This window comes from Parasteatoda tepidariorum, chromosome 5 (genome assembly GCF_982258835.1).
Source record: "Parasteatoda tepidariorum strain Cologne lab strain chromosome 5, Ptep-v5.0, whole genome shotgun sequence".
In the NCBI taxonomy this organism is placed as follows: Eukaryota; Metazoa; Arthropoda; class Arachnida; order Araneae; family Theridiidae; genus Parasteatoda; species Parasteatoda tepidariorum.
In genome coordinates, this window is record NC_141759.1 from 5,844,973 (window position 1) to 5,868,611 (window position 23,639).

General features: G+C 33.1%; 1 protein-coding gene across 1 annotated transcript; it reads right to left on the bottom strand.

Annotated features, from left to right (window-relative positions):
• Positions 1 to 1,740: 1,740 nt before the first annotated feature.
• Positions 1,741 to 23,639, bottom strand: LOC107446969 (alpha-tocopherol transfer protein-like). The gene is made up of 6 exons (XM_016061761.5): positions 23,330 to 23,639; positions 20,541 to 20,688; positions 14,497 to 14,742; positions 12,384 to 12,577; positions 8,333 to 8,446; positions 1,741 to 4,083 (listed from the first exon to the last, which is right to left on the bottom strand). Exons 2-6 carry the CDS (start codon positions 20,686 to 20,688, stop codon positions 3,919 to 3,921), a joined length of 867 nt encoding a protein of 288 aa, XP_015917247.3. The 5' UTR covers positions 23,330 to 23,639; the 3' UTR covers positions 1,741 to 3,918.

A 23,639-nucleotide genomic window follows, 5' to 3' on the forward strand; every position in this document is an offset into this window, starting at 1 on the left:
CCTAGAAACTGAAACTGAGAGGTATGATAGTTACTGTAAACACATCATAAATGGAAAAAAAATTTGAGAAAGTCGATTTGTTTCAAGCTCTCAAAAACAGGCGCCCATTCTTAAGATCCATCAGACATGAACTAAGGAAAAAAAATTGTAAAAGAAAACTCAAAGTAGGAAAAACGTTAGTAGATATTGCTAATCTACAATCTAAAGTAGATTAATAATATTTACGAATCTACTATCTCAAAGAAATTAGTACTAGATAGGATTCAATATCTCTCTGAATTAATTATAATAATTAATAACAATATTACTGTATCAACGCATTATATAAATAATATGATATAGGCCAAGATAGGATTCAACATCTCTCTGAATTAATTATAATAATTAATAGCAATATTACTATATCAACGCATTATATAAATAATATGATATAGGCCAAGATAGATTCGATATCTCTCTGAATTAATTATAATAATTAATATCAATATTGCTATATCAACGCATTATATAAATAATATGATATAGGCCAAGATAGGATTCAATATCTCTCTGAATTAATTATAATAATTAATAACAATATTACTATATCAACGCATTATATAAATTCATGTTATATTTTATTTATAATATATTTATATTAATTAATAAGAGGAGCACTGCAGTAAAATTATTATTTGACTAATAATAATACTTTATTAATAAGAAAAGCATTGATATTGTGATCACAACAGCATCACATCGATTTAATTTGGAGACAAAGGAGTTATTTTATTTTATTTCATAACCGTCATTGATCATGATTGTGAATGTTCATCTCCGTAGCCTTGTAATTTTGAACACAATCCAGAAGTGAGCCCAATCGGATCCGGACAATAATTATAAAGCAATCAATTGCGATGCCGCTAACTTCATGTACATCTTCAAATTGGAACTTTTAAAGATGTCTCAAGACTCCTATTAGCCTACATTTACACTAGTGGTATTACCAGGGCTCGAAAAACAGCCCGTCCGCCCGTCCTCGGCGGTCAAAGATTCCCTGCGGACAACAAGTTTCTCGAATCCAACGTCCGCGCGGACGGCCCTTTTTCCCCATTAATGTTCGTGATCTATTTTCAATTTTTGTTATCTTACATGAGCCTAGAACCTCACTTCTAAAATGACCCTCTAATCTCGAAATACGGCAACATACTGCTCATGGTGGAATTGTTGTTTTCTCTGTCTGGGAGTACTGCAGCGGTTGAAAGGGGCTTTTCAGCAATGAACTTGCAAAAAAACACATTACGTACTGGTCATAAACAAGAAGCGTTAATCGCAATTATGAACATCTACCTAAATGGAAAACCTCTTTCAGATTTCTGTGCAGAAACCTCTGTAAATCATTGGTTTGATTGTAGAACTGGCAAACGTCATATTTGATTCATATAAAAAACGCAGTACCATCGGATAAATTGACATATAACTTGACCTTTGTTATTTATATTATTTCATTAAAGAAATAAATTATTTCATAAAAGAAATACTAGGTTTTACTATTAGTAACCTAGTATTTCTTTCATTATTGTTTAATGTAATCCTAGTAACTACTAATTCATTGTGCAATTTATATAAATATTAGTAATAAATAAGAGAAAATTATATTTTTATTTATTTAGAAGCGACGGGTTAGTTTCAAAGGAGGGCGGGTACATTGTTGGGCAAGCCGTCCTCGGGGACGGGTAAAATTTCTGAGTTTTTTCGAGCCCTGGGTATTACCCTATCTAGCTTGTTAATGATGTGAATACATGTGTATTGATTTAATCCTCACTCCTCTGGACAATGTGCCCTATTCATTTTCTTTTCAAGTTGTTCCATATGCATTCCAATCCACCTCTCACCTTCACGCATTGCATGGGAAAAGGATCCAGGCATGGCTTCAGATGCCCAGTTAAATTTGTAAGACAATATAATGTATTGAATCCTATGTATTGCAGAGATAGAAACCAAGTCCATAGGACCGATAGTTCTGACATTCTGAGAACTTAGAATTTATTTTTTATTTTTCAAGGATAGTTTCAATTATTTAATTTTTTAATCATTATTTCAAAGTATTGTATGGGAGTTTTCACTTCCACATGTAATAAAAGCCTTATAGTTTAAAAAATATTAGTTTTATCGACTTATATTCAATTCACTCGATTTTTAATTTAACTTAAACATAAGACGTCGTTTATCAATAAAGCGATTTCAAAATTATAAATAAGTAAAAGCACTAAACAACTCTTTTATGCGTAAAACATTCATACAAAACTATACTCTTATACATAAATCGTTTTTTTTATATATATTCGACTGTTATTTCTAGCTTTGTCTTAATCTCTATTAAGAATTAAAAAAACACATATTGAATAATGTGCCTCTAGTCCATATGGGTATTTAAGAAGCAAATATGTCTGGGGAGTGTTTTTCGTGGCATTCTTTAGGTGCACTCATCATTGTGGAAGGCTAGATGTCTCAACAGAAGTGCGCATCTGTCCGTGCAGGTCAAGTCCAATCTTACATACGAATTGTTTTTCCTCAGGATGATAGCATCTACCAGCAGAATAATGCGAATCCTCATACAGCTAACAGTGTAGATAAACAGTTCGAAGGGGATCTAACTCCTGGGTTTTTAACTTAATTGAGAATCTCAAGGACCACCTTGATCAAGTTGTTCATTCCATGAATACTCAACCACGTAGCCTAATGCAGCTGGATATGGCACTGGAGTCAAAATCAATTCTTCATCTCAGTCCTTCACCCTCAAGACCTTCATCCCTATAAGAACCTAATTAATTCTCTTTTCACATGTTTCGTAGTGGTCTGTTTAGCGAAAGGTGGTGTTATTTTGACTTTTGACAGGTGGTCACATTGATGGGACTGGACTTTGTATAACCAAGCGGATTATACACTCTATGTTTCTCTTCTCACTCAAAGTGGTTCTTCTTTTTTAATCGCTTTTCTGCAACCAACTCATATTCACTCTCACTGATTCTGATTTCCGAATCTGTTTCAAACAATGATTCGTTTGTTTTCTGCTTTTCAAAACTTTGAGCTGAGTCTTCCCAACATCTGAGATTGATTCAGCCAATTTTCATTAATTGTGTAGCTGAAGAAACGAAGCGATGCAGTTATTCATTATTAACCAGACGGATAACTAAATAATCTGCATATTAAATTTTTTCAAAGTTTCTGCTCGAATGTTGCTCTTAATTTCACATTTTCTACATAAAAACTTTTTTATGTTTCTGCTCGAATGTTGCAGCTTAATTCTATATTGTCACATAAAAACGTTTTTCGAAGTTTTTGTTCAAATGTTGCTTCTTAATCCCACATTTTCTACATAAGATCTTTTGTTTGAATTTTGCATTTAAATTCTATATTATCTACCAAACAACTTTTTTTGAAGTTTCTGTTTGATTGTCGCCTCTCAATTCCACATTTTCTACGCAAAAACTTTTTTGATGTTTCTGCTCGAATGTTGCATCTTAATTCTACATTGTTCTGATAAAAACTTCTTTCGAAATTTCGTTTCTATTTGAATTTTACATCCTAATGCTACATTATCTACAGAAAAACTTTTTTTGAAGTTTCTGTTCAAAGTTTGAATTTAAATTCTGTTAATATGAAGATGCTAAGACTGTATTTAATGCCGAAAACAGCTCTTGTGTGTCCGAAAAATGTATGCGTTTTCTCTCATATTATTTTTCATCTCACATTGAAATAAATAAATTAATTAATTGAAGAGGTAATTGAATGAGCCTGTTTATTTACCACTATACGCTACTCAAAGTCAAACAATGTTATAAACCAAGACTGATTAAAATCTTACCGAGTAGTTAAAAAGATCTCTTAAAAAATCTCTAAAGCGAAACCCCAACTATAAATTGATTCGGAGAAAATTTAGATGAGCTGCTCCAGGAAGTAGTCTTCATTATGATTGATCAAATCGTATACACAAACTAACTCAGAGGATTTTAAATGTCCCGAGAATTCTTCCGGTAAAACTTCGGGCGGGAAATGAGAGTGCAGAGACGTCCAATTATCTTCGCAGGAGTGAATAAAGACCTACAGAAATATAAAATTGCTTGATTAATGAAATCGATTGTTCAGTATCATATTCAATTTATTTAACAAGTAAGCAAATGAGTCGCGAGACCAGACGCAGAGTGTGCCAAAAAGAAACGGGCCAACCTGAATAGCTTTTGAACTGATGATCGAATCTCCGCCTTCTAGGAATCTTAATGGCTCGAGAAGGTGACTTCAAATATGGTGATTGATTAGTGTTGTAGACGATACTTTAAGTTACGAAATCAGACTCAAAAAGGTACTTTCTCTGAATAAACACACCTCTTTTCGTTGGATCTAGATTTCTGACCCCCGAAATATAGTGGGGTGTAACGTATCAAGCTATATTAAGAAACAGTTCCTCGTTTTATAAAAAAAAAAAGAAAAAAAAGACACCTTTATTTCACAACAACAAATACAGTAACAAGATTAAAGTACCAGTAACGGCTTAGTAATAATCTTGCGAAAAAATGTAGAAAAACCCGTAACAGGTTAGTATAAACGTTAAATTTAAGAACAAAAACTATCTTCTAAAAAATCAACAGCTATCTGTTGTTCCATCAAATCTCGTGCTTTTAATTTCAATTTATCTCGTTATAAGTTTTGTTTCTTTTATTCATGCTTTTTCTTGAGCCGATATTTCTTAAAAATATTTTTAGACATAATAGGGGTGACCGCAATCTGGGAAATATGATTCAATAGCTTGGTCAGGAGAGTGGTCCAAAGTTTGGACCCCTTAATATTAATTTTACTTTTTCGTATTTCGCTACATCTCGAGAAGTTTTTAAAATAATTAAATGCTTTTTACTTTCAATTATAAGATACATTTATCCAAAGATAATTTTATGCAAAGATAATTTTCAGCTGATAATTATTTTACATAATATTGATCGAAAAAAAATTTCAAGGTAAAGAATTTTTTACATCATTTTAAAAAACATAATTTTACATGGTGAAATAAAAAAAAAAATTGGAGTGAAATCGGTCGAATAGTTTCTGAGAAATTGAATTTCCAAAAAAATCGTATTTCAAATACTTGATTTCTCAGGAACTACTCAAATTTGTAGTTTACCATTGTTTTTTCTATTCTTTAAAATGATGTAAAAAATCGTATGCCTTTGAATTGAAAATTTTTTAATATTGTGCAAAATAATAAAAAAAGAATAAATATTTATGAAAAGTTTTGGTTTTTGCATAGATTTACTTATTTTCGAATAATTGAATTTTATAATTGTGAGCAAGAAGTTTTGAATTCTCCTAAAAAGTTCTCTAGATATAGCGTAATACGCGAAAGGTAAAATTGGCATACCAAACTTTGGACGGCTCTCCTGACCAAACTATAGGGATTCCCCAGATTGCGACTATCCTTTATTTTGGGAGTCAGAAATCCAAATCTGTGTCAAAACAGGTATGTTTATTCAGTATGTTTTGTAGGTATGTAATTTGTTATTACAAGTGCGTTTTTGCGCCAGACTTCGTAACTTAAAATATCGTTTGCACTAATTAATTAGCATATTTAGGGTTACTCCTTCGAATTATTAAGACTGAGTTCTAGAACGTGAAGAACCCATCATTAAAACAAAAGTTACTGCGGGGTGGTCTGTTTTTTATTTTGCGCATTGTCCGTCAGCAGTAAAATTCTTTTGAATTTATGTTAAAAAAAATTTAAAATATTGGAATACAAATGCAATAAATAGACAAGGTTAATATTTCTTTAGGAACTACTCGGTTATTGATTAGAGTTTCCAGGCAGTTCATGAAACGATGAAAACACAAAAGTAAAAAGCTAACAAAAAGTCAACTAGCAGACGTTTTTAGAGCACCTTTTTGAAACTAACTAAAAAAAAAAAATTCAATTAAGGAGAATGTTCACACACACCGTTGAAACTAATACGTTCAACTGCATTGCAAATAATACCCATATTTTTCGGATCTTTCTCCCCATATTTAACGGCTTATAGCTGTTTTGTTGAAAAAATGCTTTAAATTTTTTTTCATACTAATCATTAACGGCTTAATACCGTCAATTTAAATTCTAGTTTATGCTATACAGTTTTGCTTACTGTGTGATAATTTTATCTTTTCTCAAATAATTTACGATAATTTTATATACTTGCATGACACTACAGTTTTGAAATATTTGTACTTAAATATGATTTCGATACATAAGATTTTTATGGTAAAGGCAATTTCAGACTTTTTTTCATAGTAAAACATTAGAGCCACGGTGGCTCAAGGTGACAGAGTGCTCGCCTCTCACTGCGGTGCCCCAGGTTTGAATCCCAGCTATGATAGGTAGCTACGAATTCTGCTCTCGGCATAAGTAAGCCACACTGCAGTGGCATAAATACAATTTTACTTCGTAATTTTCACTGAGGAAACTTGTCCCTATATAGTAAAAATATGCTATAATTACAATTATTTTTTCCTTAATTTTAACAGAGAAAACTTGTATTTTAAGTAATAGTTCTAACAACGAAAATACTTTTCTACTTTTACGGAAAAAAGCATGTTTTTGTACGGTAAAAATATTTGAGACTACGGTTTTACACCGTAAGTTTTACGGTTTCTCACAACAAACCTGCTGTTTAGAAATGTAAATATTATGGGATTTTTTACAGTATATTTTATTTCATAGATTTGACTTTCTTTGATTATTGGACAGCGATCGTTAATTTTACTGAAATGTTTTAACTGTACAACGTATTTTTTTTTAAATAAAAAAAGGTTTGATTAAAAGTATAAAATTGCACTCCTTTAAGTGCATTCTTAGATTTTTTGGAATATCTGTTAAAAATTAATTAAAAAATGGGGAGTTGATGCTTAAACAATGAAAAAACAATGTGTTAAGTTCCGCGACATGGAGCTTTTGGAGCCCTTTTCAAATTCCTTTAATTTTTAAAAAGTATTTGACAACTGACTTTTCTAACTATCCAACTTATTTCCTAATGATGTCATTATTCTTTATTTAATAGTTCTTCTTTTAGCAATCTATATCTATATCTATATATATATATATATATTTCTCTTACACGGCGACAAAAAAAAGCTTCATTACTACTCTCCGATTGGCAACGCTAGAAAATCGACCAATGATTGCCGCTAAAAATATCACATGCCAAATCTAGTTGAGGTGGCTCAACATATAGCGTTTTTAAGAACGAAAACTGAAATAACCAGAGAGAGCATTCTCACCAAATGTGAAGGTTTAACGAATTACATGTCATTTATTTGAATTCAAATTTATCTTAATGACTTAGTATTTACTAAAAAGAAGATGTAATTTAAAAAAAAAAAAAGTTGTTATATGGATTTGAATGATTGTTTTAAATTCTTAGAATTTTGTGCATTTGCAATGTACCTAAGTTAGTAACGAGCGAAGCGAGCTTGGTTTGCTTCGCAAACCATATAAGATTGCGTGGCAATTTTCGGGGGTTGGCGAGCGTTAGCAAGCAGGGGGCGCAGCCCACTAGTATTTTAAATAATTCTATCAGAAAAATAAAAATACAACAATAAAAGTTAAAATCTCAACGAATAATGAAATACAATTCCCGAGTTTTAGAAATGTAAATAAATTTTTTATAGGATTTGCTTCTGTCACGTTGCTTAAAATGCACCAAATCAGATTCCTAATTTTAATATGGATATTTCATATGAATTTTTATTTCGATGAAAAAAGTATAACGAATAATATAGTCCATGCGGCGGTGATAAATATTTTGTTCAAATAATTTACAAAAATTTTACAAAATATTTTACTTCAACACAATTTCTTTTCTTACACCAAAACAGAAGGATAGCATATCTCAACTCTTCCCTTTAAATTAAAACTGATTAAACTTTTCTGCCAGTTTTCGAACGGCTGTGTTTAAATACTTTGGAACGAACTCTGAAAACTCCAAGTCAGGGAACTTATCTATTATAAGAGTATACATGTAAGTATATGTTCAATCATGGTAAAAATATTATTAATTGCGGTGTAAAATTTTGTTTCTAATAATCGACTGTTACATATTCTATGCTAATTTTTTTCGCATTTGATAATTTATTTGTAGTACTTCATCTGCATACTTTTATAATATTTTTCTTAAAATCTATTCAGTTGAAGAACAAAATTCACTTAAGCATTTTCAATATTAGTGAATTTTTGGCACCCTTTTTTTAAAAAAAAATTAAGTCTTGTGTCTGGGCTGTTAGATATTATTCAAATATCAATTTCATAAAAAAATTACACAATTTGTATACTTACCCTGTTTTTCATTTTCCGACTCATGATGCGACTCTTCAAAATGTCAAAGAAAGAGTGAGCTATTCCAGGAGCATTAACGATGTGCACATTTACTATACGCAGCGTGTTAAAACTCTAAAAAAAAAAGAAACAAAATTAAAACAGACTTTGAAATTGTCAAAGGACTTACATTTAAATTAATACTTTAATGGGCCATTTATTTCCATTAAATGTAAATTAAAGTGCTTTTGGAATTGAAATTGTTATAAGAATAGTAATTGATATAAGAAGAAAAAAAATCATTTAGTTTATAAAAATGTCATTTTTTTGGTAAGTATATTTAACACGACCTATTAGGAACTTACAGACTTTTTTTTTTTATAAAATAAATTTCATAAATGCTACAATCTTCAAAAGGAATTATGTATTTTATAATTTTTGTTCGTTTTCTTAAACTAACAATAGTTGCCAATTTTATTTCAATGTACTTTAAGAAAGCTAAAGTTAATAACAAATAGAAACCTAAATAAAAAGTGGTAAGAAAGTTCACCGTAGACTTTAAAAATTGGTAGTAACTATACTTACCACGGCTTTAGAAAGGGTTAAACGGCATAAAAAATAAACATATGTACGAAACAAAGAGATATAATGTTTTTTTACGGGATTAGCATTTTTATGGAAATCAAAGCGAAGCATCAGCAAAATTGTTCCCGCCAATCAACTTAGTTGCAACACAAACACGATTCAATAAGTTGGGGGGAACTGGAGTGTAACTAGCCTAGTTGGCAAAGGAGCTGGACTCATGTTTGTGAGAACGGGAGCTCGAATTCAGTCAGTCGAAGACTCTCCGTGTTGTAAATGGGGACTGATGCACGTTAAATCTCTCGAGTTACAAAGTCCTCCATGTAACCATAAGAAATTATACCTCTGAGTGTACAGAATTGTAAATTGATTGATCATGGTCAAAATTACGATTTGCGGATAAATGAATGGGTTGTATGTGACGTATGGGTGCGGCAGAAGTTGAATTCTTGGTCATAAATGGAGCAACTAGAAAACAAGAACAATCGCACCTATTGCCTTAATGACCAACGACCGCATCAATAACAACCGACAACAACAATAACAACTGACAACAACAACCAAGATTCAAAACCCAGTTGGAGTTCAACTGTTCGACCTGAAACTGTCAAATTTTGTATTATTTTAAATTCATTGTTTAGTCGTGTACTATATATGATTCCTAAAAAGTCCTTCATGTAATAAATGATTCTTTTCCAGAAAAAATCAAATGTCAAGGTAGTCTTACGCCAGTGTAAGACCGAGTACTCATAACACTATGGGAAATTTAGAAATGCTAGAATTTCAGTGAAAAATTAGCTGGCATTTCAATTCTACATGACAATTTTTTAAAAAAAATATGTATGCAATTTACATGTGATGTTGTCAAGGCTGTACTCTAATCAAAGAATATACATAGGGGAGGAAGTCAAACTTCCATAACCAAAATGTAAATCAAGGTTAGGTGCGGTCCCTGTGTATGAAGGAGAAAACAACATTTAGGGTTACAACATCAGAGGTTCTTGAAACGGGTCCACCCAACCACTACTGCGGTTGGGGGGGGAGAAGAAAAGTTTTCTCCTTTTATTTGTTGATGGTTTGTTTTACATTTTCAATCTATTGATAAAGAATACTGTTTTATTAATTAAGATATTTCTTTGAGAATACATTTATATTATCCATGTTGATTAAATCTGTTAACGCATTTTGACATAGAAAGAATAAAATGTTTTACCCGGGAGACAGCGTACGCAAACATACATGTAATGTTCTTCAACAACCGGTACACAGGTGACGTACCTCCTGACTGACACTTTACTTATTATGCGCATGCGCTGAATTTTAGTATATATGATGTTCTGCTAATTAGGAGTCTGTTTATCTGAACCAAACTGGATGATTCTCCACTTAAGTTACGTATTCGAAGACTTATCCTTCCTAAATTCTTTGCTGTGAAAGGGGACTGATTGGGGCCCGACCAAAATCCCTTACAAAATATAGAGTGCTTTCTAAAATAAAATAAGAAATAGAGTTTTTACATAAATCTAAAAAATTCTCTCAATTTTCTTTCAGAAAAAACTTCGAAATTTCTCAAAAATATGAAAATAGGGCTTTTTCTACGTTGAGTACAGAGCCCACAGTAAATTTTGTCAGCTGGTTTCCGTAAAACCTTCGCTTAACCTTAAATGTAGTTATTTTTTTTCCTCCAATGCAGTGGATCCAGCATAAACTTACATGAAGGGGGGCAATGGTTCTCATCATCTTATCCCGTCTGCAGGGTAATCATATCTTTTACCCCAAACAGTACTTCCAATTGCATAGATCTCTTTAAACATTTTTGACCGACGACAAGATGGTAAAACCGGGATTCGGTCCCGACTTGACTTAAGCCTTATTCAACCCTCTATACTAATTTCATTTGCAAATAATTCATATGGAACTCACTTTATTTCTCAATTTCTTGCCACCTGAGGAACAAGGCTAAAAGCCTATATATCAAGACGGAAAAGAGCAAAAACAATACGAAAGACATCTCAATGTACCATTTTTTTTACTCGAGAAAAATAAAATTTCTGCAACTACCAAGAATAGTTTCACAATTATAGCATAAATACAAAAGTTCTTCCTTCTGTAGAAAACAATATTAGCTACCAAAATGTCAGCTGTCCACAGTGTGTTACCTCAGTGCCCAAATTCCAACCAGTACTTGGACTGTAGAAATTACTCACATATGCCACTTCACCTAAAGAAACTACCATATACAAAACCATAATACCGACAGCCACTTATGCTTCAAGAGCATGGTGACAAGCGGCTAGGAAGAGGACGGTTCCATAATGTTAAAAACTTAGCGTGGGGGAGAGAATGAAAAAATAGGGAAGGAAGGTAAATATGTTGAGGATATTGGGGATTTTTTTCATTCGCCCCTTGGGTCTATAGGCTACTTTTTTTATGATATTATAAACATTCCTTTCTAACGCATACATATTTAAACTACTTGCTATATATTTTATGTTCTTTGTTGTCAGCAATATAGAATGGAAGGTGTGGAACTTAATTGTGCTGAATGTGACAAATTCAATTCAACGAGTTCTAATTTGCACAAATATGGAAATAAAATATCAAAATAATTAATATTACTATGCAGCAGACTTTCAATGTTTTTTTTTATTTTAACTAGAATATATGATGTCACATTTCCTCTTCCCCTTCCAAGCATGAATATAATTTTCATTTCGATTGTTGATAGTACTTTTTAGTTGATTTTTTTTCATCACGTAAAATTATAGTTATGTTTAAGGTTGTTTCTCGAATACTCAGCCGTAGTATGAAATGAGGCTTTTTTGCGAAATACTATTTTAATGATAGCTGTGAGTTTGCAACTGTTACTCGTGAATGCTAGGTCAAGTTTAGCCTATCGAAAACGAGCGCTGTCTTATATGCTTATTTTAAAAATGACGCAAAACGTCTATATAGAGAAAAACCACAATTTTGTGAAAATAAAATTGTTGTGGTTTAATTTTTTAATATTTAAAAACTTACTCCACTGCTGCATTACCTGGAATCATAAAAAATTACCAAAACTGAGAATAAGGCAGTGATTTTGATAATTTTCCTCTAGGTGGAAAAATATCGCCAAATTGGCGATTTTTAAAAAAAAGTTGAATAACTTTTAAAATATTTAAGTTATTTATCTGTTGTTCTGAAGCCCAGATGATTCTCCACGGCAAGATTATATATATCATCGCATTGCTTTAAGTGTAAGGCACTTAACGTATGACTTTTTTATTTTCCTTGGCAACAGAGATTCAAAAAGTAGAGTTAGCGACTCAATGGTGAGTTAAATTATTGTTGAAGCTTGGACGCCTGCTGCGGAACACATTTATTCATTGAAATTATTTGCAGTTGAATACACTTGTAAAATATCATTATTACCTTCAGTAAGTTTAAAAAAGAAAAAAGAAAAAAACTCCCTGAATTCAGAAATGAATAAAATGAAAAGAATAATTACATGATATAATTCGAAGATTGTTTCCATTCTCCGTGGAGTGAATTGAGTGGTCTGAAGCATAGAAAAACCTAAGAAATCGATGAGAAGCGTCACCCCACACAATTGAGTCACCGGATTTTGCAGTAGAGACTCCAACACTAAATAATCCAAACGCATGAGTTCTTCGAAGGTTGCAACATTTGGATCAAATTTACCTTTTTAATAAAAGTGAAAGATATATGAGTCATAAATTATTAATCACGTTGAAAGAAAAATCAGATATTGAATTAACATATATTAGTAAAAAATAAAAATCTCACTTTTTCTAGAGTCGTTTAATTTTTCTCAATCCTCAAATAAAAAGGAGCAAGTAAGACATTTTTGTAAGACAATGGGAAGGGGAATTTCGGAAGTTCATAGCGGAAGCGGATTATGTTTCATGTGTGACAAAAATTAGTTAATTTTTTTACTTGTACTTGTATTGGCTTCGGGCACAGAACTCCTCTAGTAAAAAGTAGGACCTCTAGCAATACAGATTTTTTTTAATAACCTTGGTTGAACAGTCGAATCAACTTTTGGGCTTACGACTACTAATATTCAATTCCGTAGCCTTGTAATTTTGAACCCAATCCAGAAGACAAGGGAATTCCTGGATCTAGTAGTGAGAGAAATTTGCCTTCGTGGGGAACTTTTTGATGGAATTAACCAGCATTTGAGGAAAATCACGAAGACCTCTCACGGTAGCCTGGTGGCAAGGGCCCTCTTACCCATGATCCGTCTACCAATGAGAATATTTTTAGATCAGCACTGTGGTCGGCGCGAGCCGAATGCTAAATTCGTATCGACCAGCCATCTCTGGGATTCGAGCCTGGTGCACCTCATTCGAAGGCGTACGCTATATACCCTGAGCCACTACGGCTCTAGCAATACATGTTGTAATAAATTAGGAATAAAAACACAAAAGTAACCATAACTCAAAAAGTTACGCATAGAATTTAATGTAACTGGCATACATTATAGTGCGCATAATAATGTATAAAATAGCGTAGAAAGAATTAACCAATCGGTTAAGGTGTTACAGAAATTAGCATATGTGTGAAATAAATAAATCAGATGTGTCTGTTTGAAATGGAACTTTTAGCATGGAGTACGATCACCTAAAGCAGCAATACAGAGGTGTACGAGAAATCAAGCAGCGCCTAGTATCGCTCTGAAGGCTAAACATGGTATGATCTGTGAGGAGATCAGTTCTCCAATAGTCAGCCGTCCAGTGAACTGCTGACTAGTGATTCAGGTTGCAGCGCCAACCTCAAACATTCTCTTCCATGGAGATTGGCACGCAAATGGCTGGTCGAATAGTGGACAAACCACGTTCCCGAAACCTTTTACAACCTGTAGACGTCGGTATCAATGTCCAGGTAGCTGCACTAAGAGAGGATTTAACTCGGAGTTGAGTTGATTTGGAGTTGCGGTTCTATTCCCTCGTGCGCGTAACGATAAATATCGGTCATCGCCCTTTGCCGTACAACTTAGCCGTCCTTGGCTGAACATTCTGGACGCCGAACCTGTGGTTAGAAATTGTTGCCAAAATCTGTGAGTCACAGAAGGACTCACATTTAGCCATCAGACCATTTCCATCCGACTTTGTCCCGCCTCTAGTGCTCTAATAGATCTCCATCACAGTTCTTCGGATAAATGATCCCTGGAGATCATTGTTACAAATTGACTATCTCAAATTTTCAATTTCAGAAGCACGGCAGTGCTGACGTGAAATATCCTCAGTGGTAGACGGACCAAGGGTTAGAGTCCCCTTGCCGTCTAGCTAACCGTGGGAGGTTCTCGCGGTCTTCCTCTCCATGTAGCGCAAATGCGGGTTAGTTCCATCAAAAAGTTCTCCACGTAGGCAAATTTCTCCCAATACTTGATCCAGAAGTTCCCTTGCCTTCTGGATTGGGTTCAAAATTACAAGGCTAAGGAGTTGAGCATTAGTAGTTGTAAACTCAAATATTGGGTCGGCTGTTCAACGACGGTTATAAAATTATAAAATAAAATCTAAATTTTTTAAAGTAATCTCCCAAAGCACTTATAGTTTTTGCAAACTATTCAGAAAAAATATCAAAAAGTGTTAACTCACCCACTTTATGAATTAGTATTATAGAATTGTCGCTGATGGCTCTGAAGGGCAAGACTGAGAGGTGATTCAGAGACTGGGCAAGCAGAGTACAGCTCGGTAGAAAGTCTTGAAAAATTTCCGGATGTGAGCGTTTCGTGTGGTAGTATACCTTCAGTCTCCTGAGTGCCCTCTCACAGATGAATTTCCCACCTCTCAAGAACCTCATCAAGAAATCAACATTCACATACAGCTTTATGGATTCGTCTTCTGAAAGAAGCAAGAGCAGATTAAGTACTAGTAGCTCTTTATTTACGTCACATTAGAGCTGCACAATGGACTATGGGTGATGGCGGTGGTCGGTGAAACATTCCTGGGGATGATGCGAAGACATGCCATCAAAATTTTGATCCTCTGCTGAAGACGTGGACAGACTAACTGCACTCGAAGAGAAAAGTTTAACGAGGCTCGATAACGCACACCCTCGCTCCTTTCACAGGCTGATCAAAGTGGTCACCCATCCGCTCACTAACCACTATCAGTGATGTTGCTATCTATGACCTGTTCGGAATCGTGTCTTACGTTCAGGTACAAAGTTGATTAGGACATGCGTTTCAATGGAATATTTTATATGCTTTTAAAATGTATTGGATAGTTTTTATTGGCATCTTGACTACTTGTTAAATAGCTCAAATATTCATAAAAATAAAAAAGAGACCTTTTTCATGTGTGTGTGTGCCTCTCTTATAACTTATTGTTGTGTTCGGCCATTAAGGCAGAGAGGGTACTATTGTTGTTTATGACCCGACAGGTTTAACGTCTGTCAGTCACCACTTACTACACGAAGAGTCTACGACCCACCTAATCTTTTATAACTTCAAAAAAGTCTATGCTGGCACCCTAAAATGACGGCAGGTTAAAGGGAGGATTATAGCTCCCGATCCGAAAAATATTTTTCTTTTCGGGAGAGACTCCTAAAAATTTTTTTTTACACATTGATTTAGCATTACCCATTGTTAAATTAAACTGTTACGTTTTATCAAATAATTTGAAGACTAAGAGGCTTCACTAAAAAAAACTTTGTGGTTGCTTTGCATTCGTCAGTGATTTGGTATTAAAGGTTGATGAAAAATAATTTTGTTTTTAAGATATAATTGTTATAATTTCATATTAGCACATTTTATTAATGCGTTAATTGTAACGAATTGAAAGTAAGCTTTCAAAAATAATCAACTGTTCTTGAAAAAAAAAATTTCAACTTAGGAATTCAGAATGCTTTGCGTAATAAGAAGTAATAAACGAGATGTCATTTTACTTGTTAACTTTCTATAACGATAACGTGATGAACTGTTTTTATTTCTCTTCAATCTTTAGATTTTAAAAAATTTTCGATTTAAATATTAAAATTTATATCCCGCAAAATCTAATCCCTTTCTTGTTTTTTTACAGTTTCTTTCTTTTTTTTGTTGTTACTTTTGAAATTAAGTCCTGTACGGAATTATGAAACGAAAATTTCAAAAAAGAAATATTTTTAGACCACAATGGATTTTATAATTATTATTTAGAGAAAAAAATCTCAAAAAAGCACTTAAAAATGGGATAAAATTAGAGCAAATTGAAATTTCGAAAAATAAAGAAAAAGCAACACTTGTTAAGTCTATAATTTTAAATGGTCTTACCAACACATTAAATTCACATCAACACAACTCAGCGCTTGCATTTCAGTGCTTAGTTGATTGACTAACATGTTTTTTTTTACCGCAAGTCAAAGAGTTTTTAATTTTTGAACATTGAAATTTTTTATTTTTTTAATAATCATATCGTAATTTTTTTTAATCATCATAATCTCTGCGTATTTTTCAAAACAACTTTGTATTTTCAAAGTTCCAAGGTTGTAGATTTTGAGCAGCAAAAGGAAATGAAAGTCAAATTAAATAAAAAAAGAAAAAAAACGCGTAAAAAGCATTTAATATTGAAATAACTTTCGAACAAATAAAAATTTTGAAAAAAAAAAATCGGTGTTTTTTGCAGAATTCATAATTAAATATGACTCTTTCAGAATAACATTTTAACTCTGTCTCAACATTTTAACTCTGTATTTGAGGCCTAAAGAACAGCCCGCGTGTAGTTTAACAGTTATATTTCCGAAACTAATTATTTTATTCCATCGTAATTCTTATATATTTTTCTACACACTTTAGTAATTTCAAGTTTCCAAATTTTATTCAGTGACAAAATCAAAATTTAACTTTAGTTTATTTATTTTATGTTAAGTTGAATGTACAAAACAGCAAGCCCGTGAAGAATTGATCGTAAAAGCACGGTTTTCCTAGCGGACCACTTTGATAAGCTCGCGTTCAGACCAAGGTTGAACAGTATCATTCTTGTTAGATTGTTCTACCGTAAAGTGCTCGATTTATCGCGGAGGTCGTCGTAATACCAAAGCGAAGGAGCCATATCCTTTACAAATGATCGAAATTGTGATGGCATGTCTTCAGATCTTCCTCAGTGGTGTTTCCCAGACCGTCACCTATAGCTCATTGTATAGCTCTAGTGCAGGGATGGCGAACCAATGGCACGCGTGCCATTTATGGCACGAGACACAATATTTTAGGCACGCCACTGATCACAATTGTTATTACACTATGAATAGTTATTACACAAATGTTATTACTCTATGAAGCATATGTGACAATTAAATTAAAATTCACAAAAACAAAATAATAAACAATTATTAATAAAAAAATTAACGATTAATGCTAAAAAAAGCAATAACCATAAGAAACAAGCTAATAATAGATAACTAGCAAAAAAAATTAACTAAAAACTAAACTCAGTGGCGCGACAGATAGAGGGCCAAGGCCTACTGTGCCCATCTCAGTTTTCTGGGGTGCAAGAGCAGATGTTCCGGTCAGGTGGTCAGCCGAACGCGGAACCCTCAGTGTTTAGTTCCCAAGCATGCTTGGTACTCATTTATCGATCCACTGAAAGGATGAAAGGCTGAGTCAAACTTGTCCGGCTCAAGAATCGAACCAGGGACCTGTGGCACGACAGCGCTACCGCTCAGCCACCGAGCGTCAAAAAAAAATTGACAGTCCTGCTCAAACTAGCATCTGTTGTTGTTGTTGTTGTTAATTTACGTCGCACTAGAGCAGCACAATGGGCTATTGGCGACGGTCTGGGAAACATCCTGGAGGATGATCCGAAGACATGCCATCACAATTTTGATCCTCTGCGGAGGGGATGGCACCCCCGCTTCGGTAGCCCGACGACCTGCGCGCGAAGTCGAGCACTTTACGGTAGCACAGTTTAACGAGGACCAATACCGCACACCCTCGGTCCCTACGCAGACTGATCCAAGTGGTCACCCACCCGCACACTGACCGCAGCCAGTGATGCTTGACTTCGGTGATCTGCTGGGAACCGTGTCTTATCGATCAGTCCACTGCGGGACCAAACTAGCATCTTACAACCTAATATAAGTTATTTGTCATCTAATCTGCAACAACAGAAGTCACACTGATGTTACTTTAAGTTGTTTTAAGACATGACAAAATGTTTTTTTTTCAATGTAAGTAAAGAGTTTTGAGTTGATAGTATTTAGTATTATTATTTTCCCAATAATCACGAAGTCAAAATTATTTGACGGCACGTCTATGATCTCATTAAACAATTTTTTAGAAAAAATGGCACGTTGGTGTATTAAGGTTCACCACCCCTGCTCTAGTGCGACGTAAATAAAACACTTACCTACTTCAAAACAATGTCTACGGCCCTTACGATTTATAACATAGACAGAGTGATGTCCAGTGATGTTTACAAACTTATATCTCTATTTAATCAACAACAACAAAATTCCCTGCTTTTAGTATTTAATTATTTTTTATTCGTTATATCTGGTAAGCTCAATTATAAAAATGGATGGCGGGTTAGGACTACGTCTACAAATTAGTATTCCTCTAGTTATCTGAATCCACACGTTTGTTTTGATTGTAACTATGTTTTTGAATAATATTTCTTTTAAATTAAATAGTTTCAAAACAACAGTAATTGAAATAACAAAATACTAAAAAGCAAAATTTATGGGGAAAAGGAACATATTCGTTTAAGGCAAAATGTTCCGAACACTGGCGCTATCACCATTCTCATCAGTGAGCGGGTGGGTGACCACTTGGATCAGCCTGCGTAGGGACCGAGGGTGTGCGGTATTGGTCCTCGTTAAACTGTGCTACCGTAAAGTGCTCGACTTCGCGCGCAGGTCGTCGGGCTACCGAAGCGGGGGTGCCATCCCCTCCGCAGAGGATCAAAATTGTGATGGCATGTCTTCGGATCATCCTCAGGGATGTTTCCCAGACCGTCGCCAATAGCCCATTGTGCAGCTCTAGTGCGACGTAAATTAACAACAACAACAACAACAATCACCATTCTCAGAGATTGGTGAAGATTTGTAGAGAAGCATTAATAAAGTTTTCAATATTTAAGAAGTATTAGAGATTTTTAGAAGGCCGTTAACAAACTATAAATAAAATTTGTAAGTTGTTTGGTTTGGTATTAAAAAATTAAATTTCTAAATCAGCATATAAGATATTAAAGCAATTATATTTCCATTTTATATTATTTTATAAAATATTTATTTTCTCAATTATTACAGATATTCATTGCATGTATGAGATATCGTGTAAAAATTAGTTAGAAACATCAAGTTAGATTTTATTTTATAACCGGCGTTGAGCAGCTTACCCAATTACATTTTTCAACTATCAGTTACGTAACCTTACAATAATACCCATAAGAGAAGGGAGCTTCTGGATCAAGTATTAAGAGAAAATAGCATTACCAATTACATTTTTCAACTATCAGTTACGTAACCTTACAATAATACCCATAAGAGAAGGGAGCTTCTGGATCAAGTATTAAGAGAAAATAGCATTACCAATTACATTTTTCAACTATCAGTTACGTAACCTTACAATAATACCCATAAGAGAAGGGAGCTTCTGGATCAAGTATTAAGAGAAAATAGCATTACCAATTACATTTTTCAACTATCAGTTACGTAACCTTACAATAATACCCATAAGAGAAGGGAGCTTCTGGATCAAGTATTAAGAGAAAATAGCATTACCAATTACATTTTTCAACTATCAGTTACGTAACCTTACAATAATACCCATAAGAGAAGGGAGCTTCTGGATCAAGTATTAAGAGAAAATAGCATTACCAATTACATTTTTCAACTATCAGTTACGTAACCTTACAATAATACCCATAAGAGAAGGGAGCTTCTGGATCAAGTATTAAGAGAAAATAGCATTACCAATTACATTTTTCAACTATCAGTTACGTAACCTTACAATAATACCCATAAGAGAAGGGAGCTTCTGGATCAAGTATTAAGAGAAAATAGCATTACCAATTACATTTTTCAACTATCAGTTACGTAACCTTACAATAATACCCATAAGAGAAGGGAGCTTCTGGATCAAGTATTAAGAGAAAATAGCATTACCAATTACATTTTTCAACTATCAGTTACGTAACCTTACAATAATACCCATAAGAGAAGGGAGCTTCTGGATCAAGTATTAAGAGAAAATAGCATTACCAATTACATTTTTCAACTATCAGTTACGTAACCTTACAATAATACCCATAAGAGAAGGGAGCTTCTGGATCAAGTATTAAGAGAAAATAGCCTTCGAATGAAAGTAACCTTTATTTCCATTACATGGGGAGGAAAACCACAAAGCCTACCGAAAGCAAGGTGAATCAAACCCATGATCCGTCTTCCCTTCAGGATATTTTACGTCAGCACAGTGGTCGGTGCGATCGAAGAACAGAATACGCATCAACCAACCACCCGTGAGAATCGAACCTGGGTTATTTGATTGGAGGCAAGGGCTCAATCCAGTGAGTTAATTTGGCTCAAAGTTATAATGTTTGTTCGTAAAAAAATTTCTTTTTAACGCTATTCTTTTAAACAATTCTTTTTACCGTTCGTAAAAAAAATTTTTTTTTCGAATAGAGCCTTAAAATACGCACTATTGTTGTATAATAAAAAGGAATACCGCAAATGATTTGTATAAATTTCTGGAGGATATCATGTCTCTTCTCCTTAGAATCAGAACGACGGTTTCGAGCTGCATTCATGACCTCCTCATCCAAATCAACATCTGAGAATGTCCAGGGCAATCCTCTCTTCATTCCTTCGGCCATCTGAAAAAAAAAGTATTTTGATTGCTTTTCGGTGATAAAAACATCATCAAAATCGTTTTCTTATGACTTTGCAAAGCTAGACATAGTAAGTTATGTTTTTAGTTAGTTCAATCAAATGACGTAGGAGACGAAAATTCGCAGCATTTTTTTTTTTAATAAATCAATTTGAAATGGTTTGTAACATATTAACTGCACTGCACGAAATTTTTCAGAAAAATGGTTAACTAACAATTATTTTAATTGTTATTTTACCATATTCAAACAAAACCATAAAGATGTTATGGCCTTTAACTGTGAAAAAATGGTTTTTTAACTGCTTTTACCTAATACGGTTAAACAACCGGAATTTTATCGCATTGACAAAGTCTACCTAATGAATCCACGTAGTTCCTTACAAATGGGTACATATTACTGGCGAGAGGGCTAATCTGTCAATCCATTAGAGCGGGAGTTCAAGTCTTAGCTTTGACACCTCAATGTTTCCTCCATTCCCTTCAACACATGAATAGTTTTCAGTGTTCTGCACTCCCCAATTTCTGACCATGAGTAGTTACAATACGATGCTCTAATTCACGCATAGATGGCGGCACCATAAAACTGCTAAACTATTTCCAACGTCCATTCGAGTTTCTTTATTTACGGTTTTGAGACCATATTAATTGTAAATTAATAGAAAAATTTTACAATTTTTAATCCTTAAGATTATCTGTAGCTTATTTCATGCATGCTTTTCTTCAATGGGCCTGATGTGTATGTGCTTTGCATGAATAAACTTAAACTGAAAATATGATTAAGTGAGCTTCTTGTTAAGTCATGTAAAAATAAAAAGAATTTGAAAATTTAAATTGTTCCTTGTTAATTTAATTTGATGAATACATCAATTCATATCTCCAAAGTTTCAAATAATGTTTTCTTCTATGCAATAAAGAGCAGGGCTTTTAAAGCGAAATATTCTGAAATTTTATAATAAAATATTTTGTTTAGAGACTGATTTTATTGAATAAATACTTTGCGAAAGGTCCATGTAAGACATTATTTCCCTTTCGACCCAAATGGGATATGTTTACGTCCCAAATATTAAGCTTCTTTCTATGGACCAAATCCCAATTATGCATGGGTGTTTATGTTTTGAGGGTTCTTTAGGTATTGGGGAATAAAAATATAACTTAAGGAACTTGGCAACACTCTCATATTCATAAAGGTTGATTTCTGTTTGCGACAACGTCAGTAAATCTCGTTTCAATTTACTTATTCTCTGTATTTTGAGGTAAGTACAATTATATTTTTGCCATATTTTGTGTTTAACAGATATGTTTATTCTTATTAAATAATAATTGTACCTATTTAATATACGATTTAGAAATTTTGGCACATATCGTTTGGTGGGATACATTGTCCCAATTGTTTTTACCATTGGGTCAATATTTCCCAATCGTACTTCCCAGTGCGAAAATAGTAATAAAAATATAATAAAGCAAAATTTTAGTTTTTGTTTTGATTATTTTATAACGGCAACTTCTGGTTTCCAAAAATGGTAAGACAACTTCCGGAAAAAATAAATAATTCGATGCATTTATATTATTTTCATTATTTATTTCCATGCATTATATAAGTATTTTTACATTATGTGAGACAATTGGGACGCATTGTCGGAAAACGGAAAAGTGGAAACCTGTAAACTCATATGCTTATTTTAATCTGTCAGCATTAACATAAATTGCTTCTCATATTTAAATTTTAATGCTACTAAAGGGGTGAAGGGCCCGCCAACAGATCCATACTTTTCCTAAAATGACCCCGAAAAGCATGATTTTATTTCAATTCAAGTTTTGTTTTTTAATTACAATTTAGTCAAAAGAACAAATCTGTATTTTGCAAAAACAACCCTTATAGTTAATAAAAATGCCTTCTCAATATTCGCTTCGTATTAGTTACAAAATCAATGAAATTCTGAATGTTTTAAACATGCGCAATTCCTTTTTTTTTATGCATTAAATCAGTGGGTGTATATTATTTATTGATTTTCTTTTTATATATCTTTTATTTTTTAAAAATATGGCTTAATAAATCAAAATAAATTATGGTTTTTCTCTCTCAAGAACACCAGCTGATAAAATCTGTTTTCCATTCTTATTTATTATTCAATCATCATTTATAATTAATGATTTAGAAACTGATAGGGAGCTTCAGTTTAAGGAGAAGCAATGTTTTTATTACTTCCTTTAAATTTACTATGAATTTCTATAGGATTGTGTCCAGCATAAAAGAGTGCTAACCGGTAACGAATACCCGTCAAAACTACCCGGGTCCGGGTACTGTGTGTTGAAATATGTTAGCTGGGACGGGGTAATGAAAATCTGGACATAAACCGGGTAATTGTCGTGTATCCGGTACATTACTAAATGAATGCCTTTGTCTCTAACTAACCGGCAATATGCAGATATTTCCTTTTCGAGTGCCTGGCCTGACCCCTTTTTGCATTTTATAAAATTATGAATTTTGCAAATTATACATTTATGTAAAAAGAACCTTAAGACATTTTAAGATTTTTTTTTTTAAATATAAAATTGTCGAAACATTTATCTATCAATTATTGTAAATAATGCATTTCCTTTATTTTAAAATTTTTATAATGACTTACCTTAAAAATGCATGTTTATCCCTCTTCAGTCAATTCAAAACTTAAGTAGTAAATATTTTTAATTATGCAACGATAAACTCTAAAAGTTAACATTTTTTTAAAAAAATAAGAAATTCTTATTTACTTATTTTAGAAGGAATATATTTTGAAATAAGGTAAAAAAAACGTGTCATTTGAATGCAGCAAACACCTACATTTTTATAATTGCCGCATAATAAATGTGAAGTACGTATAAAATTTTATCATATTTGAGTTGCTATGTTCTTCTTGAGTTATCTTTATTGGTTGTCGATAAGAACTTCCTTTTCCT

Excerpts from the sequence above, each read along its gene's own strand:
- LOC107446969 (XM_016061761.5), bottom strand. The coding sequence starts at position 20,688 with ATGGCCGAAGGAATGAAGAGAGGATTGCCCTGGACATTCTCAGATGTT. Across the intron at positions 14,743-20,540 it reads ATTTATACAAATCATTTGCG|AAGACGAATCCATAAAGCTG; the intron begins GTATTCCTTTTT and ends TGCTTCTTTCAG. Across the intron at positions 12,578-14,496 it reads AATACTAATTCATAAAGTGG|GTAAATTTGATCCAAATGTT; the intron begins GTGAGTTAACAC and ends TTTATTAAAAAG.